General features: G+C 47.4%; 5 protein-coding genes across 5 annotated transcripts; 3 read left to right on the forward strand and 2 right to left on the reverse strand.

The window, feature by feature from the left end:
- Positions 1–881: 881 nt before the first annotated feature.
- NCS57_01474700 (uncharacterized protein) lies at positions 882–2,580 on the forward strand (the record flags this gene model as incomplete). Its single annotated transcript, XM_053064339.1, has 6 exons — positions 882–1,206; positions 1,269–1,374; positions 1,463–1,684; positions 1,766–1,933; positions 1,996–2,079; positions 2,142–2,580. 6 exons carry the CDS (start codon positions 882–884, stop codon positions 2,578–2,580), a joined length of 1,344 nt encoding a protein of 447 aa, XP_052906223.1.
- Positions 2,581–2,948: 368 nt separating this feature from the next.
- Positions 2,949–3,913, reverse strand: NCS57_01474800 (uncharacterized protein; the record flags this gene model as incomplete). Its single annotated transcript, XM_053064340.1, has 2 exons — positions 2,949–3,228; positions 3,348–3,913. The coding sequence occupies 2 exons, from the start codon at positions 3,911–3,913 to the stop codon at positions 2,949–2,951; spliced, it is 846 nt and encodes a 281-aa protein (XP_052906224.1).
- Positions 3,914–4,342: 429 nt separating this feature from the next.
- On the forward strand, positions 4,343–4,765 carry NCS57_01474900 (uncharacterized protein; the record flags this gene model as incomplete). The annotated part of the gene is made up of 2 exons (XM_053064341.1): positions 4,343–4,569; positions 4,633–4,765. The coding sequence occupies 2 exons, from the start codon at positions 4,343–4,345 to the stop codon at positions 4,763–4,765; spliced, it is 360 nt and encodes a 119-aa protein (XP_052906225.1).
- A 4,452-nt stretch (positions 4,766–9,217) lies between these two features.
- Positions 9,218–10,761, forward strand: NCS57_01475000 (uncharacterized protein; the record flags this gene model as incomplete). The annotated part of the gene is made up of 9 exons (XM_053064342.1): positions 9,218–9,256; positions 9,325–9,377; positions 9,461–9,556; positions 9,620–9,661; positions 9,725–9,791; positions 9,849–9,889; positions 9,940–10,239; positions 10,328–10,666; positions 10,722–10,761. The coding sequence occupies 9 exons, from the start codon at positions 9,218–9,220 to the stop codon at positions 10,759–10,761; spliced, it is 1,017 nt and encodes a 338-aa protein (XP_052906226.1).
- Positions 10,762–12,866: 2,105 nt separating this feature from the next.
- Positions 12,867–16,830, reverse strand: NCS57_01475100 (uncharacterized protein; the record flags this gene model as incomplete). Its single annotated transcript, XM_053064343.1, has 3 exons — positions 12,867–13,525; positions 16,200–16,740; positions 16,792–16,830. The coding sequence occupies 3 exons, from the start codon at positions 16,828–16,830 to the stop codon at positions 12,867–12,869; spliced, it is 1,239 nt and encodes a 412-aa protein (XP_052906227.1).
- Positions 16,831–18,473: the final 1,643 nt, after the last annotated feature.

Below are 18,473 nucleotides of genomic sequence, written 5' to 3' on the forward strand. Positions count from 1 at the left end.
TTCATTCCCCCGATACCACGTCTCTTGGTGGTTGTTTGAGACTTGTTGGTCAATCATGGACCTCAGTGCGCAATCATTCTGAAATGTCTACGGTGTAAAGCTTGAGAAACCCATCACACAAACCTCAGTGGCCCCTCAACTTTGTATGAGCAAGGCGTGGATTTTTTCTTCCTGCACATGCTTACTTCGACCTGTATCGACAAGTTGGTCCCTCCCACCAAGGCGAACAAGACCCTTCTTTGGGCACCGCATGTTGTGGATAGCATCAGTGATCTTCAATTTGCCCGTCCTTTAGTCCTTACCAGGACAGCTGGGATGGCACTACCTTTTCTTGTCCAGGCATACCACCAAGCAATTGAAGCTGTCGTCTGTACGGGGCCCAGCCTAGCTTGATCTCTAGTTTACCATCCCTATGCTTTCGGCCGACGATAACTTATATACTCTTTATTTTGTTAATATTACCTTTAGGTAGGGTAGTAGTAATCTCTAGGGCATTACTATATTACTTAAAAATTTATAAATGAAAATTTATAAAATTATAATATAACATATGTTTTTTTAAAAAGGGATTATTAATTAATAAAATTAATAAATCTCTTTATTATTAATTACACTTATACTAGCTTGATACTGCATCTTAGCAATCGCTTGAGACGTCATCTTACGGCAGATAATAATGTAAAAAACAAAGGTATAGGGGAGGGGGGTAAAGCTAGCGCATCTGCCGTATCTGGTTACTTAAATTAAGGTTTAGTGAGCAGGGTCGGATAGAGGAGCCGCCGATCAGTTTGCACTGCCACCATAGGATAGCTAAGCAAGCCAAGACTTATCGTATGACCTGGAAGAACGCGCAATACGATTGCATCGGCGTCACCGCCATCATGGCCACCTTTGCCGAGTGCGCGGCAATTTTCCCGACCGCCGGCGGTGCCTACCACTATGCCCTGTTCTTGCTCCCTGAAAAGCATAGGCGCAAAGCCGGATACCCGTTGGGCTGGCTCAATTTCTTTGGCTGGGTCCTCACCATTGCCGCCTGCGCATCCATCGCTGCCGGCCTGACCATGTCCTTGATCAACATGTGCAATCCTGACTTTGACACCTCAAGGCGATGGCAGCTCTTCCTGTTCTACATCCTTTGGTCTGTTGTTGCATGGGCCATCAACTGCTTCATGCTGTCGGCGGTAGCCTGGATTGAGAATGTCATTGGTAGGGCCTCAGGTCCAGCCGGTCGAAACCTAGGCAATCAGACTAACTGATGATTACTGCAGTCATTATGAACATTGCTTCCTTTGTCGCGTTCTCCATTGCTCTCCTTGCCATCAGCGACAAGGCCAGCCCATCCTTCGTCTTCCGCGATGTCATCGATGCAACCGGGTATGTCTCTCCGAGAACCAAGGGAAGCGCAACCCCTATTCCCCGTCACGACTGTAGCTGATTGGATGTATGCAATATGGTACAATAGTGCATCGATTGCCGTCGCCTTGGGCTTGGTAAACTGCATGGGGGGCTTTGCTGCCTTGGATGCAGCATGCCATCTGTCAGAGGAGATTGAACGGCCTGAGCGAAATGTCCCTATCACTCTGTACTTTTTGATCGGCAGCCAGTTCTTGATCGGTGTCATTTATATTCTCGTGCTTGGGTTTTCCATCAAAGACATGGAAGCGATCCAGAACTCGGTCACAGGGTATGCCCTTCTTGCCTCTACTAGGCAAACTCCGTGGCATTATACTTCTAAAGGCATTGGCTAACCACAGGTGCTTTCCAGAGTCCCCGTCATCGAACTTGTTCGACTTGGGCTAAAGAGTGATGCCGCTGCCATCGTCTTCAACCTGGTCTTGCTCATTGGGTTCGTTGGATCTACTCTCGGATCCATGACTGCCGCCAGCAGGCAGGGCTACGCGCTCGCACGAGACGGCGGCCTATTCACAAGGAAGTATGCAAACATGACCTTTCAAGTAGATTATCTCGTTTCATGATTGGTAACATCTCGACTAGGCTGACCCAAGTGTCGGGCCGGAACACTCTTCCACTCTACTCTCTCCATCTTTGTCTATTGCTATGCATTGTATTCGGACTCGTGTAAGTGGCCATTGCTGCTTAATCTGGTATTCAAGAGGGGTATGTACTAATTATTACCCCAGTTACCTGTTCTCGACCGAGGGCTTCAATGCCATCCTGGGGGCCGAGGTGTCCTTTATGTTTCTTAGTTTTGGCTCTCCCTCGGCAGTTTTGCTCATCTTTGGACGGGACAAGCTGCCAAAAACCCGTTTCAGCCTTGGAAAATGGGGCTACGGAATCAACGCATTCGTAATTTTCTTTGTTGGTATCGCTCTGGTTTTGTTCGCCATAAGTGGTAGATGCGCGGTGTTGGTATGTGAGCCAGTGACTGACCAGCTCTTGCAGATTCCACAGAAACACCCTGTCAACGCCGAGAATATGAACTACACTGTCCTTCTGTGGGGAGCCGTTGTAATCCTCTGCATCCTGGGCTGGTTCATAGATGCTCGAAAGTCATACGAGCCAACCTCGTTCCAGGAACTTGCTGAGGCATCTTCATTCTTGCAGACAAGAACTGAGTAGAGTATTGTGGGCAGGACTTGTAAGAGTTGGGATGGATTGGAAAATGTATCAAGCCCTTTATTGAATATAGAGTAGAAGATGCTGCGTAAATTCACATGAATGACAGTCAGACCTGTGAAATGAAAGGTCTACCAAAGCAATAGTTGAGTTTACTACCTTGAGTGAGTTGATATTGATGGTTAAGCTTTTACCACTTTGAAGTTGAAGTTAGGAATAGGTGCCGTGTTTGAAACAGCGTGTTGTTGCACTTTGACGTCAACACCGTGGCTAGGGGCGTATCATAAAGAGATTTGTTTGAAAGCATCGACACGATATATTGCCAGTCGCACGTAATATATGCTTTTTAAGGCTGTCCAAATTCCACTATACTAGACAAGATCACCAGGTCTGAACTTTGCCGGGTCACCGCCCGTCTTGAGCCATTCCAGAGGGTCCATCATCTCCACGTATCCCCCGTACGGGCTGCTAATGTACCAGCCAAGAAGCCTCTGCCTCTTTTCCGGGTAGATCTCGATTATTTCTCTGGGAACGGCCAGATATTGGTTTTCGCGGCTACGGCACCAACCTCCGCAGAAGTCGACCTCGATCGAAAAGAGGTACTTGTCGGTACTTGTATTCGGGCCGGGGGCAGTGTATGTTGATCCCATGCTGAGGAATCCAATGTCAGTGCTGTTAGCTTGTTCGTTTTCCCTCGCTGTGTTTTCTTATTTCGTTTATATACACTGGCATGGGAGGGGGTTGGATGTGATGTCATTCCAAGGACTTACAAGAACAGGGCATCTCCAGCATCCAATTCCACGTCCTCTGCAAGCTCGGATCGTGGCACCTTCTCATCATCCCAGTGGTTGGAAAGGAGGATCACCTTTCTAGCACCGGCTCCGGCTCTGAGAGCTGTGCCAGCGAAGACAATTCCGAGGTCAGCCTCGACGGGTGAAGCTGGATGTCTGACGTGGTGGGCCTCGTCCTCCCGCATTAGATCATCTCCTTCGTATCCCGGCCCATGCAAAAACAAGGTCGCCGCTGACAGCCGGTGAATGCTGGTAGATACGGATTTCTCGGGGCCCCAGCAGGAGCCGGTCGAACGTGTGAGGATGAGGCTCGCGACCTCCTGAGCCACCGAGTTGGTCAGAAGCTCAGTAGCGAAGGTCTTGCTCTTGGCGGCGAGGGCGACCAGGGGGCCGATGGTTTTTGGGGCGAGCTCCTGGTGTATAGTGTCTAAGATGGCGGGCTCCACGAGCCTCTGAACCACCAAGGCACCGTCCTTGCGCAAAATTGCAGCGAGGTCGGCGGCTGGGGTAGATGCAGGCACTTTCTGGATCGAGTAGGAGACCATGGCGAGCTGCAGTGACAAGTGTAGAATAAGTGGTAAAGGGATATCGAAGATGAATAAACACCTTCCACCCGGTAGGAATGCCACGAAAGCCACAAGATATAAATAGTCGAGGGTTCCAAGAAACATGTCATGGACAAGAACGAGCATTGAGGCGTGACGGCATCGGCATCGTCCGGGGTTTGGTAGGCATGATATCGCATAATTGCCTATTAGGGAAATAATCCGCGCTCACATTTGGACCAAGAACGGCCTAGCCAGTTGGCGGCCCGGTCACCTTTGAAACTGTAATCTTGACCTTAGCTTATATAACTTGGGCTATCCTGCACACAAGTTGAATTCACCGCGCAGCTTTTGCCTACTCAAGTGCCTCAGTCCTCATAGTTGCATCTCCCATCATCATCATTAGAGAACTCGTTCCAAGCCACCATCATGCCCAATCCTCCCCACCAAGCAAACAACCCGGAGATCACTGTGCTGCCAGTGACAGCCAGTGTCGAGGAGGTTTCCAATGTCATTCGTCGAGACGGAGGTCTGATCATCAAGAACTTCTTCTCTCTCGAGGATATCAAGCAGATTCACCGGGAGGTTGGGCCACACTATGGAAAGACGGGTAGCTACAACGGCACCCTCTTCAACGCCGACGATCCTCCTGTGAGGTATGAGGCCTGGCAGAATTGACCTAACCGCCGTTCCCGGGCGCTGACATTTCTCCTCCCTAGCGGCCTCTGCGGCAAGTCCTATACGGTCGCTCACAAGATGCTCAACCATCCGCTCTACCGAGACGTAGCCAAGGAACTCTTACGTGATGTGACGTGTGTCAGCCCTCGCACCTTTCTCATGTCTAATAGCTAGGTAAACTAACGTGAGTTCATTAAGGCCCTGATCAGGGTCAGCAATCTGGGAGATCCCTGTCATCAGGTTTTCGGTGTAAATGAATGAGGGGACGCGCTTTGCTCAATTTGGCACCAATTCTAGCGGGGGATATAAGAATTGACTGTCTCAATTGCATAGCTGCACATAAACACCGCCACCTTCATATACCAAGCTAGCCGGGAGCTTCGGGTTGCCCGTGACGGCAACGGGGATGTAGATCATACCGATTTTCGTGACTCAAATTGATACACTCGTGAGGGGGTGAAACGAGGCGATTCACAACTCCTGATAACTGTCAATAATGTCGGTTGAAGACGAGGAAAATAAGGAAATTATGAACCTAATCGATGGCGACGGCCTCCTCGAGAATGAGGACCTTCTGCGCTACTTCATAGAAGAAGATGAAGTCATCGCCAACCGCCACAGGGTTCTCATCCTGTTACGCTTCTTTGGAGTCATTGGAGAAGAGAGACCGAGCTGGCGAGGCCGCCGACGCCGCCGCCCCCGTACTAATCGTCATCTTGCAAGAGACTATGCCTCGTGGCTGCTCGAGGGGGATGATGATATGTTTAAGCACCTATTCCGTATGCCACAAGCCCTATTTCGAGACCTCTGCCGGTGGTTGAGGATTAATACTTCTGCTCGTGATAGTAGGCAGATATCCCTCGAGCAGAAGTTGATGATCCTGCTATGGATCTTCGCGTATGGGGAGCCGCAGAGGAATACTGCTTTTCGCTTCTGTATCAGCCAAGGAACCGTCTCGAATATCTTCCATAAACTCCTCGAACCTCTTCGCCGACTGCATATACGCTTTGTTATGCAGCTAACAAGTCATCTTCTTGATCTATCGGCTTTCGTGGAGTTATCCCCGAAAATGACTGCGTTCAACGGCGCCGTTAGAGCTATAGATGGTTATCATATACCTGCCTATGTGCCCCGGAAGCATCAGAAGAGATATTGGTCTAGGAAAAACAACATATCACAGAATATCCTCACAGCAGTTAACTTCGAGGGATTCTTCGTATATATGCTTGTGGGCGCCGAGGGTTCTATCAACGACTCCTCACTGATCCGGATTGCAAAGACTATTGACCTGCGAATCCCCTCAGCACGCTTCTTCATAGCTGATGCCGGGTTTGGCTCTAGTCGAGGCATCCTAATTCCCTTCCCGGGGACTAGATACCATCTCAAAAGACTGGGAAGCTGCTGATCGACGGCCACAGAATAAAAAAGGAGATATATAACCTTCGTCACGCCCAGCTTCGAGTCATCGTGGAGCAGATCTTTGGTCGAGTGAAAAGGAAGTTCAAGATCGTGAGGCACAGCGCCGCAGAATATGATATTCGGGATCAACAGCGTATTATCCTTGCGGTCACCGGTCTGTGGAATTTCATCTTAGGAGACGGCCTCGAGCCTAATGAGCGTGATCTTGATCTGCAGACATACCTGAATAACTTCCCTCACGCTCGGGCAGCGATGGAGGCAGCCAAGAGGCGCGCGGATGACTTCGTGCCGACTCAGACATCCCGTGGATTACGTACGGCGATCGCGAGAGCGACTTGGCAGAGATATAATGAAGTATTGGGAATAAGAAGAGAAGAAGGAGAAGAGGAAGCCAGAAATCATCGTCGGCACAGAGGCAATAGAGGCGAGGAAGCTGTTGAGATACGCGGCAGCGGCGAGAGCGAGGAAAGTGAAGGAGGTGAGGAAAGTGAATAGAGAGAGGGGCCGCAGCGAGGCTGAAGGCGGTGAGGGGTAATTTGAAGCTGCAAAATCAGGTCTGTGATAGCTCTATTGAAGCCAGTAATAAGGCACCTGAATTAAGGTCAATTTATATAGGAAAAGCCCCCTTAGCAGGTATAACACTACATAGCTTCATCTTCAAATCACAGTAACCATATAGCCTTATTCACAGCCTTATTCTGCCGGGCCAATTTGGCTCTCAACCCAGGCCTTCTTCACCTCCACTGAACCAAGCGCATTCCATATCACCGCATTCCTCACTTCTTTGAACATCGCGATCGCCCTCACGGCATAAGGTATACCATATGCTTCTCCAATAACCTCCAAGCAGTTGCTGACAGCCCTCTCTAGATCCTCTGACCCGGCTGCCCGTAATGTGACGGAAAGGCGCCTCGCAGAATCCTCATGAAGAAGCTCCTTTAACTCCTCCGCTGTGATCGTGCCCTGGCCCTTCGACTTCTTCCTTGACGATGATGAAGTCTGTGTGTGATACTCAGAGATAGCGGTACGTTGCCGCTCTCGCAGGCGTGTGGAAGAAGGAGTTAACCTTATTGCCGGCGTATGAGACGTGCGAGGCGACGCAGGAATCGGTTGTGAATCCCCTCCTTCGAGCAGAGAGTCGGGAAGTTGCAAGGAATTAGGAAGTTGACTCTGTGGCTGACTCTGCGGCAGACTATTCAGTCTATTCCCTGCCTCCTCTTCAATATCGACTTCAATTTCGTCCTCCTCTCTTCTTCTTCTTCTTCTTCATCGTCGTCGGCCATCAGGGCATCCGAATCTTGAGCTTCTGCCGCACTTCCTGCGTGCCCTCCCCATGCCCGCTCGTCTGTCGCTGCGGTGATAAGACGACCTGCCGGCGGGTCATCTGAGAAGATCTCCCCCCCATGAATCAAAGGAGATATAAGGACCGATAAGAAGTCCGTCGCTAATGACTTTATTCCCATGATGAGGATTCCTATCCCTGACCTTCTTGGCGTTAGATCGACTCATATAAAGCCGCCCAGTATCTTCGTCATACTCCGTGCCCGAGAGGTCAGCAGCATCACGAAAAACACGCCAGAATCCCTTTAGATTCCTCAGCTTATTCTTCAACGTCTCATATCCCCACATATCAGACCCCCATCTCTCTTGGAAGCCGGGAATAAAGCTCTCCAATACACGTCGGTATGGCATGACTTTATTCACATTCAATTCGCCGTCTCGACGAGCCTCCAGGAGCTTCTGAAGGAAGTATAACGTCTGCTCGTCAGTCCAATGCCAGCCCCGACTATTATGAAGCTGTGACTCGGCCGGCTGCGTGCTTGGATCGCGAGGGTAGGTGGGCGGCATCTCTGATTCCTCTTGTGTAGCCGGCAGCGATTGAGGACCTCGTCGGGACTGCCGACGGGCTCGTGAGAGCGGCATCTCTTCGATTTAGGTATATTTTCTATGGGAATCGCAGGAACAATACTCTTCTTCTCGAAAATTGCGTCTCAAAGCGTTGAAATTGAGCTTCAAATGCGATGTGTTTACCTCCTCAAGATCACAGCCGTGATGACTTCACTATGACCCTCTGGCACGTGGGGCAGGGCGGTCAGAGCCATCGCCGGTTGAGGAATAGCTATGAACATGACGGGGTTTTGGGTACAAGACGGTGGCTGCGCTAATTTTATGCGATAGGATGTCTTTCCTGATAACCGGGATCAGTCAGAACCCAGTCCCTGATCTGGGCCTAAGGTACCCCTGGAAAGGAGAAACACGACGAAAGTGTATCTCGGATCCCGTTCTGGCGACCTCCCAGGCCTTCAGCCGAAAGGGTCCTTCGGCAGCTCAGCCCCTTCACCGAGACGACACTCCACAGCACCCCATCCATCCCGAAGGCAGCGGTGCCAGCAGTCTCCTTGGACTTTTGGTTGCCGGCACGGTAAGCACACCTATGCAAAGAAAAACAGTGCATGCCACAGGGAGGCTGATCGAGGTACTGTAGAAATGTGTATGGGAGAACGGAGCTACGCAGTTGCTTGTTGGTTCCCACGTCTATGGCGACGACCGTCCACCCGTCGACCCTGCCTTGTGCTCAACCGCTGAGATAGACATCGATGATGCCATCATGATTATTGGGAGCATCTGGCATGGCGCTGGTGAGAACAAGACGAATGAGAGACGGATCATCTATTCAATGCACATGACCAAGAGCTGCTACACTTCAGATGAGAACCAGTTCTTGGCTATCCCCCGGGAGATAGTCGAAAAGTATGACCCTCAGGTACAGGCACTCTTGGGATACACGATTAGCCAGTCCAACTTGAACACGGTTGAGCAGCAAGATGCCATTGAGGTGATTAACAACACAGAGGGCGTGGGGCTTGTAAATCTTGCTGGTACTCCAGTAGCTATTTAGAGTGCTAGTATAGATATTACTAGGGAGATTTAATAATATAGCGGTTAAGGGGTGCAGGCGGTTATGGGGTATATCATGTTGCCCCTCTTAACATGGCCTGATTATACCATTGACTAGACTTCATCCAGCTAGTGTCAGCGAACTCACCGCTCACTTGTCAGGAGGGGCTCCTTGACTCTTAAGCTGTCTATAAAAGGACAGTTTTGCCGGCCCACCTAATGCAATTCCCCTCACTTCATTAAACCACATCGAGGACACCTTCTTTCCACTTCATTTCATACAACATTAAGGCACCCATCTGTCTTGCAATGTCCTCTCCTGACCAGGCACCGATCCAAATTGAGGCGGTATTATTTACCTCATGGTCGACTCCAGATCATGTATTTAATTAGCTCGAAACTGACGATCCTTTCAGGACCCGGGTGTTGTTGGTCTCGGCGACGACGACTCAGCCATCGATTCTGACAGGTAAGGCAGCCCGAGGGCAAAGTAACCTCTACACTGTCCACTCATTCATTAATCAGGTGCGTCAAAGCTAAAGATTGCGATAGTTACCATGAGTCTACTGCCTCTGTTACGGCGAGCATCTTCGAGTATCGAACCATCCGAGGCCGAACGTACCAGTCGTCGAAGACCACCGAGTATTGGTATATAGGCGCATGATCCCTCGTTATCACCCTTGGGTGCCTACATACTGATGTATATTCTAGGGCCCCAAACGATGATAAGCACTTGGAGGGATTTGAAGTCGCGTAAGACCTATGATTATTGCCGAAATTGATTAGAATGGAAACTGATCGTCACCTCAAACATAGACACGCTTGGATAACAATGATGCTGGATGATAAATTGTTCCTCCCACCAATTCGCGAATCTCCCGAGGTCTAACCCGCCCGTGTCTCTATGCCGCAACCGCGATAGACTAACGTGTCAATGTAGCGGGTTCTTGACGTGGGAACTGGATCTGGTATTTGGGCCATGCAAGTATCTTTGTTGCTAGTATTCGACATGATTCACTGACTCCTCTTAGCGACTTCGCAGACGAATATCCCTCCGCCGAGGTTATCGGCGTTGATATTTCTCCAACACAACCTGACTGGGTGCCACCAAATCTAAGCTTCCAAATAGATGATGCCCAGCTTGACTGGACCTTCGAGCCCGAATCGTTCGACTTCATTCATGTTCGCTACATGCAGGGTGCCATTGATGATTGGCCCAAGTTCTATCGCCAGATGTTCCGCTTCCTCAAGCCGGGCGGCTGGTTCCAGCATTTAGAACCTGATATCGAGTTAGGATGCGACAACCCAGATGTGAAGGTTGACAAGGAGCAGTGAGTATTTCCCGTATAGCCCCAGTTTGGGCAATACCTACCTCCAGAGTGCCCGCTGCCGTTGAGATCGAGCTAATGTGCCACTCAGCATCTTTCAGCGGTGGGCACAGCTATTCTACGACGCTGGCAATAAGCTGGGACGTACCTTTATGTTCCGTGACAATAGCATGGGTCAGTGGGCGAGCGAGGCTGGATTTGCTGAGGTCACTCATCGGAAGTTCAAGATACCATACGGTGGCTGGGCTAAGGATAAGAAGCTGAAACAGTTGGGCAAACTCACTGGTTTCTACCTTGACTTAAGTCTTGACGGGTTTGCTGTCTACCCAGTGGGCCAGATATTGGGCTGGAGCTTTGATGAGGTCCAGGTCCTTGTTGCTCAGATGCGCGCTGCAGTCCGGAACCCTAATAATTTGACCTACGGTAATATGTGAGTACTAAGGCGGGTCAAAAATCTGAATAGGTTGCTAAACATTTCACGATAGGCATGTGGTCTACGGTCAGAAGCCAGAGGAAGCGATATAAACAGCCGAGGGATGTCTAAAAACGCTTACTTTTACTAGCTTTATGAGATATTATAATTTCAGTCTTTATTAATATATAAACGCTTATATACCCATAGGCTGGTTATACTAATTATATTTCTATATATATAGTATATTTTTATCTTAATAAAGGGTTATAATAAGAGAGGTAAATAGAAACCTTAATATAAATTCCATAGCTAGAAATTTCTAAAGAAGATATTTTAAGCTATAAACTCTAGATAAAACAGTCTAGAAAGTAGCTTAGACAAGTCATAAGAGAGTCTTAGCGAAGGGTACCCCTAGTTAAATACCCTAATGCTTCTGCCTATCCCTATTATCTATAAAAAATATTAGCTAAGCTATTAATATTTTTTTTATATAAGGGAAATTTTTTATATTAATAAACTATAAGGTAGCTAATGTTCTTTTTCTTAATTAGCTAATGTTTTTTAAAAAATAAGGTTTTAATAGGGTTAAGGCTCTAAGAAAGAGATATATGTAACTTTATATTACTAAGTAAAAACTACCCGTATTTAGAAGGGTTAGGCCTAGAAATTATATCTCTTTTAAGTTCTCTTCTACCTCTAAACCTAGGGGTAGGTATTTATTATGACGGTTAGGTAATTCTAAGGGATAAACCTAGCTATGCTAGGTTTTGTCAGACAGCGCGCCCTCACTAGGTCACTGATGATGAAAGATGATATTGGGATGATCTTGAGTGTATTGATGAGGTTCCTTTTTTTTTCGTCCTCCTTGTTCTTCGTTCTCCCTCGTTGTCTTTGTATCTGAGGGGGCAAGACCAAGATACTAGACCTGCTGATCCTGTAACAGATCTGTAACGCTGTTCTGACAATTCAGGTATCATAGGGTGACATCTTCCCTTGAGGTGGCTGCCTGTGTAACATCATCATGCATGCCACTTCTCCAACAGGTTTATGTTGGCAGGGGATTAGGCGCGTAGTCTTAAACGTGGCGTGAGTCACGTCTAGTAATGTGCTTAAAGGTATTAAGTATAACTAAGTTATATTAATAGCTGAGGTAGCTAGGATATAAGAAAGTGCTAATAAGCATATCTATATACTAGTATAGTATTTATGGGACTAATAGGCTTAAGGGAGCGCTATTGGTCCTAGACCGCGTCGTCCCTAGACCGCCGTCGGTCTTATACTCGTTGGTCCCTCTAGGGTAGGTAGCTTTTGCTTAGGTAATATCTTTTCTACTAGGCTTCCCCGCCTAGCGTATATTATAGCCGTGACACGAGGTCTCTCCTCTATTAGTTCTTATCCTTAAGACCAGTTCTCGCGGCCTTTTCCCACGGTGGGTAACTTAGACTTATAAATTTCTTTTCTATGCTAATGTAATATTAGGTTATATTTCTAAGGCTTCTTCTTGTAAAACCCGCGAGCTATATACCCTTGCTGACTTTATTGCGCTTTATAACGAGGAGGCTAATATACCTTATACTTATTGCTTCTAAGTAGGTAAGCGGTGCCTAATATCTAAGGATTCTTCTAGATATAGCGAATATATTTATTCTAGAAAGTCTTATAATAGTACCTACATAGTAGCTTCCTATATATATCTTCCTTTCTGGGTATTCTTAGCTAACCATCATAGTGACTTCTTTAATAAAATAAGAGAAAAAGCTAGAGGTAGATAAGAGCGAGGCAAGCGATAATCTTCTAAAGCTTTATAAAGAGATAGCAGAGCTTTAGTCTTATTTAGCTATGGCGGCTAGTTATTTATCCCGCATTCGTAAGGTATAGACCTATATAAAGGCTTATTATTCTAAGGCGACCTATCGGGAAATCCCTTAATAGAAGAGTAGGGGGGCAACATTGTCAGTGAATTGTTGGTAGGCCCTAAGAGCCTTTTATTATCTCGTTTCTTATTCCTCAAGGCATAAGACCTTCTATTATTTGGCTCGTTCCTCTCTTTATTCCTTAAGGCGCGTTCCTCAAGGCACCTGTCTGGCTTCATCCACATCTAGTGACTCCTCTTCCCCGAGCAAGTCCTCCCGTTTCGCTCATATCCAACCCTAGGTTCCGTCTGGCGTTATATCGCAAACCAACTAAACCCCGTTCCGTACAATATCTGACATATCTAGAGATCATGCCCTCTGATCTCTTGGAGACTCAAAGTCCAAGGTAGAATAATCTTATATCGTACGTGCCATACAAGAATAACCAGGCTGATGACCGCAGATAGTAAGACGATAAATAGGGAGGTGACCACAAATCCGTATGAAGCGTTGACGAAGCTCACGTTCTCCTGTAGCTGGCTCGTAGCAAGACCGACCTGCATAGCCGAGAGGATGAGTGAAAAGAAAACAAAAATACCCAAAAGTCGAGCAATATTGCGTTCCAGGAAAGACTTATTCCACATAGACGTTGGCATAAATCCTCTCATTGGGTTATCACGGAACCAAAGCGACGGGATGAGCTTATAGATGTAGTTGATACGACTCATTCGGAGCTCGCCGTATAGATATCTTTGGCTGATTAACTGGGTTTCCGACACCTCGAGGTGATCTAGAAAACTGGTGACAAAAGACGTCCAAGCATTCCAGGTCAGGCTTTCCGGAAGGAGAGAGTATTCTTTTGCGATATCGAAGTCCGTTCGATATGCCACCAGCCATGTATAGGAGAGGAGAAGACCACATGCGGCCGAGTGTAAAGCTTTGTCGCTGGAGAGATGGCGCTCCCAGAACTCGTACGACAAGAGATAACCCGGAAGAGGTTTGACAAAAATGACCGAGTAATCTGAAATCAGGTGTTCGCTTGGGCTTTCAGTGATGACGATTTGTCGCCGTGATACTGCATGCCGATGAAGCGACCTGGCTTGCATGAGCCGGTCTCGAGCGAACCACAGGTAGTCGTAGATCCGATCGATCCTCCAGGGCTCGAGCTCCGACCGAAGAAAGAGGGTCAAGTCCCTCGCGGGCCGAAACGACCGCCCCCGAGCTACAATTGAGGCTGGAAGATTGGCCAGGCAAGATTCCGCGGAGGCCACGCTGCAATCGGACGAGAAAGGCGTGGAGAGTTTCTCTACCACGGGCTCATGGAGCGGCGTTACGCCGCAATTCAACATTGCGTGGTAATAATAACAGTCACAGCGCCGACCTGTGCACGCAGCCTCAGAAAATGATAAGATTGAGGAGAACGAAGAAAAGTAGCATTGCCAATTAGGATCTAGCCGCACTAGAACGGTTCAGTTCAATGTCCTCCTCGGTTGCGGCCGCTATTACTCAACAGCTATGCCTGGTCAGCGGGGTTTGGCTGACAGCTGTTAGATTGACGCCCAATGTATGTCCCTATGAGGTTAACCTTCCCAGGCGTAATAGGTTTCATTCATTCAGACGCCCAATGTGGAGGCTGTGAGCTTGCATGGATGTGAAATTTGGATCCAACTGCGGCTAGAACTACAAGGCAGATCACGAGGCATAAATAATAATCAATGTTGGGCTTTGTGGTCTGAGCGCCACTTGCTGTCTGGCTTTAATCCTCCGTACCACTGATGGGGCCGTTTGGTCGCGGTAACTACACCGCTTTCTTAGGGAGTAGTTTTATTGGGGTTGCCTCACGTGATGACCACACTGCACAATAGACTTCCCGGCTCGGAAGGCTCACTGAGGGGTTTTCTTCCCTCCTGCAACTGCCTCACGGGGAGTCAATGACCTTTTGAAATTCAATTTCGAGAGGTTGGGTTAGACTAAGAATAATACGAGCGAAGGTGATGTATAGTAGTGCTAATAGCTAAGGCAAGAAGGCAAGTAGAGGGGTTATAAAAGGAGCCGGCAAGGTAAGATTTATACCCTAGGGTATAAAGCCAATGGCTCTAGAGTCTCATAGAATACTTTAAACTAAGGGAGAAGAGGGTAGGAACTTTTAACCCCGGGGTATAAAGTATACTTAACTGGCTTTCTAAAAGGCTAGGGTCTAACCTTTATACCTTGGGTTATAAAATAAGAGGCTCTTAATCTCTTTCTAAAAGTATTCCCCTAGGAAAATAAAGCCTTCATACCCTAGGGTATAAAATAGAGGCCTAAACCCTTTCCTTTATTCTCTATTATGCTTTACTAGCATTACGGTCTACTAGGTTCTATTTAGGCTTATTTATTAGGATATAAGGTCTAAAGGCTAGAACTCGGAAAAAGTAATAAACCTATTATTAAGAGCTAGATACTAGGATTAAGAATAAGCGCTTATAGTAATATAGGTAATAAAGAGTAATTAATTAAATAGCGCCTCTATTAATAGTAATAACTATAAGTAGTTTATATAGCTTATTAAAGGTGACTTAAATAAATATTCTTAATCTCTAAGATACTTAGTATTATTATTAAGAAAAGAGGATAGGCTAATTAATTTTTAAGATTTAGGGATAAGAAATAATAGAAGTTAGAAGCTATTATATTATGTGTTAGGTGGGAGAAGTAAGCTTATAAAGGAGGAAAAGAGGACCTTTGTCTAATATCTAAGCCCTGGCCTCTGGGTTACCTTATATCTAGTATATATTATTATATTTATAGTCTTAGATCTAGGATAAGTAATAAAGGGGATAAGAATAACGTACTCCACAAGCGAGCCGACCGCACAAGCGAAGCGATCAAAAATCATAACCATCAATAAAAATCATCAAATAAAAACACAATAAAGCCTCTGATTAATTAAAATCAATCATTATACTCTTCTCCAGACATCGCAACAACTATCTGACATGTTCTTACGTTATGACCCGTCTTGCCGCATGTTCCACAACGCCTTTCCTTCGATCGAGCCGACTCTCCTTGACCACTACTTCTCGACGATTCGGCCACTCCCTGCGTATCAACAGCTACCTGATCAATTGCTTCCCTACCCTCATCTACAGTCATCTTCCCTCTATTTTGCAGGCGGGTTCTTTTTGCTCTGCGCCGCTTGCTAAGGGCCTCATTTGACTGTCGAAGGATCTGGTTCTCAGACTTTAATAATGCCATCTGATGCATTATTGCCTTCGTTCCCTTAGAAAATGACTCAAGTGCCTCAAGAATAGATGCCGGGGAGCTGCTCTGGTGCCTTCTAATTCGTCTTTTGAGGTATTCAGACTGAGAGCCAGCCTCAAGGACGGTCTTTGGCGTCTTTGAGACCTAAGGGTTGGGGAGGCTCGCTTCCTCCTCAACAGGTGTTGGAGTCCGTAGCTGCATATTAAGCTTTGATATGACACTTTCTGGGTCTAAAGGAACAAGCCCGGCTCCTCTAAAACCCCCCTTGATATTGCTTTCTGTCATAGCGGCTTCGTGGGCAGCATAAAAGGCCGGAAAGAAGTCAGTCTTGGAAATGTGGGTTATAGAGCATCTCATCAGATGCTCTATTTGCAGACCGTAGGCCTTTTTGAGCGGTCCAAAGCACCCGACGTCAAGAGGCTGGAGCAGATGAGATGAATGAGGCGGCATACAAAGCGTGATAATGTTATTTTCCTCGCAATATGTCTCGAAGTCAGTCGAGTGGTGGCTTTCGTGGCCATCGAGGATCAGAAGACGATAGCCACCGGTTGATCGGGCCTTTGTGTGCCGATCAAAGTGCTTTAGCCACTCAAGACCCGTCTCGTTGTCGGTCCAGCCAGTTTTAGTCGTGGCAATAGCCCAATCGCCCGGGAGGTTGCTTTCTTGGTACCAACTGGCGAGGTGATATTGGCCCGCAACCACGATGAACGGCTGGATCGCCCAGCCTTCCGCATTGATCGCCTGGATGACTGTAACCCATTCCCGGTTTCCAGGCTGGACTGATTTCGGTCTTCCACGCCTTTCCGCGCCTGTGACAACCATTCCGCTTGCGATCAGGCCCATCATAAAGCCAGTCTCATCAAAGTTGTAGATATTAGCTAGGTTGATGCCATATTTCGCGATTATGTTCTTCACGAGCGCAAACCATTCGCGAATAAGGGTCAGATCTTCGCATTTAGCTCTCTGATAATCGTATTTGCGATTAAAACGCGTCTTAAGCTCTTAGTATCGCTTGACAAAGTTAGAAGCCCAGTTCTTTCCGACAGGTGATGCATCGCGGTCGGCGAGCAGTCGGTTGGCCATTTCTTCTACACCGCGGAGTCAGGGGGGAAACCCGCGTAAATCTAGGTCGAGAATATACTAAATAATGATCTGTTCCTCTAGATCAGATAGTTTACGTGAGTTCGGTATGATATCGCATCGAGCAGGAATGCCGTTAAGTCGACCATGAAGAGTAGTATAACGGACATTATAGATCCTTGCAGCGGGCCGGATACGTAGTTTTGGGTCATTTTGAAGGGCTTGAAGAGCAAGAATGATATTTGCCTCATTATTTAATTATGACATATTTCGTGGTCGAGAAATAATTGATCAAATGAAAAGAGGAGAGGTTGAGGGATTTTTGATCGCTTCGCTTGTGCGGTCGGCTCGCTTGTGGAGTACGTTAAGCGAGTGTTACAAACAAGCGAGTGTTACAAAAATCCCTCAACCTACAACACGTCCGCTTCGTGGATTGATTCTTAACCACCCAATATGCCTGAGTTTAATAATGAAGCTAATATCATCCTCGCCCTTCGCGCCATTCAAAATGACCGAAAATTATCTCTCTGACGCGCCGCAAAGATCTATAAAGTTGATCCTATGAGATTATGGCGTTGCCATAAGGGCATATAGTCTCGACATGATACTACCCCTAAATCACGGAAACTATCTGATCTAGAGGAACAGACCATAGTTCAGTTTATTCTTGACTTGGATTCGCGAGGATTTCCCCCGCGACTCCGCGGTGTAGAAGAAATGGCCAACCGACTGCTCGCCGACTGGAACGCATCACCCGTCGGCAAGCGCTGGGCTTCTAACTTCGTCAAGCGACACGATGAGCTCAAGACGCGTTTTTTTTTCGTAGATATGACTACCAGAGGGCCAAATGCGAAGATCTAGCCGAGATTCGAAAGTGGTTTAAGCTCGTGGAGAATATAATCGCGAAATATGGTATTGACCTTGCCGATATCTATAACTTTGATGAGGTTGGCTTTCTAATGGGCGTCATTATAAGCGGAATAGTCGTCACGGGCTCTGAAAGACGTGAAAAACCGAAATTAGTGCTGCCTAGAAATAGGGAATGGATTACTGTCATCCAGACGATCAATGCGGAAGGCCGAGCGATCCCGCCGTTTATCATAGGTGCGGGCCAATATTACCTCGCTAACTGGTACCGAGACAGTAACCTCCCGGACGACTGGGCTATTGCAACGTCTCCCAATGGCTGGACCGATAATGAGCTAGGGCTTGAGTGGCTGAAGCACTTTGACCGGTGCACAGAGACGCGATTAGTTGGTCGCTATCGTCTTCTGATCCTCGATGGTCACGAAAGTCACTATTCTCTCGAGTTTGAGAAATATTGCTAGGCAAACAAGATTGTTACACTCTGTATGCCGCCTTATTCGTCTCACCTGCTTTAGCCCCTTGATGTCGGGTACTTTAGCCTACTCAAGAAGGCATATGGTCGAGAAATCGAGCATCTGATCCGATGCTCGATAACCCACGTTTCTAAGACTGAGTTCTTTCCCGCCTTTTACGCCGCATTCTAGGCCACTATGACAGAGAAAGACATCAAGGCGGCTTTTAGAGGGGCCGGGCTTGTTCTACTTGACGCGGAAAGCGTGATTTCGAAGCTTGATGTGTAGCTATGGACCCCGACGCCGGTTGAGGAGGAGGCTGGCCCC

The sequence above is a fragment of the Fusarium keratoplasticum genome, chromosome 14 (assembly GCF_025433545.1).
Source record: "Fusarium keratoplasticum isolate Fu6.1 chromosome 14, whole genome shotgun sequence".
Lineage (NCBI taxonomy): Eukaryota > Fungi > Ascomycota > Sordariomycetes > Hypocreales > Nectriaceae > Fusarium > Fusarium keratoplasticum.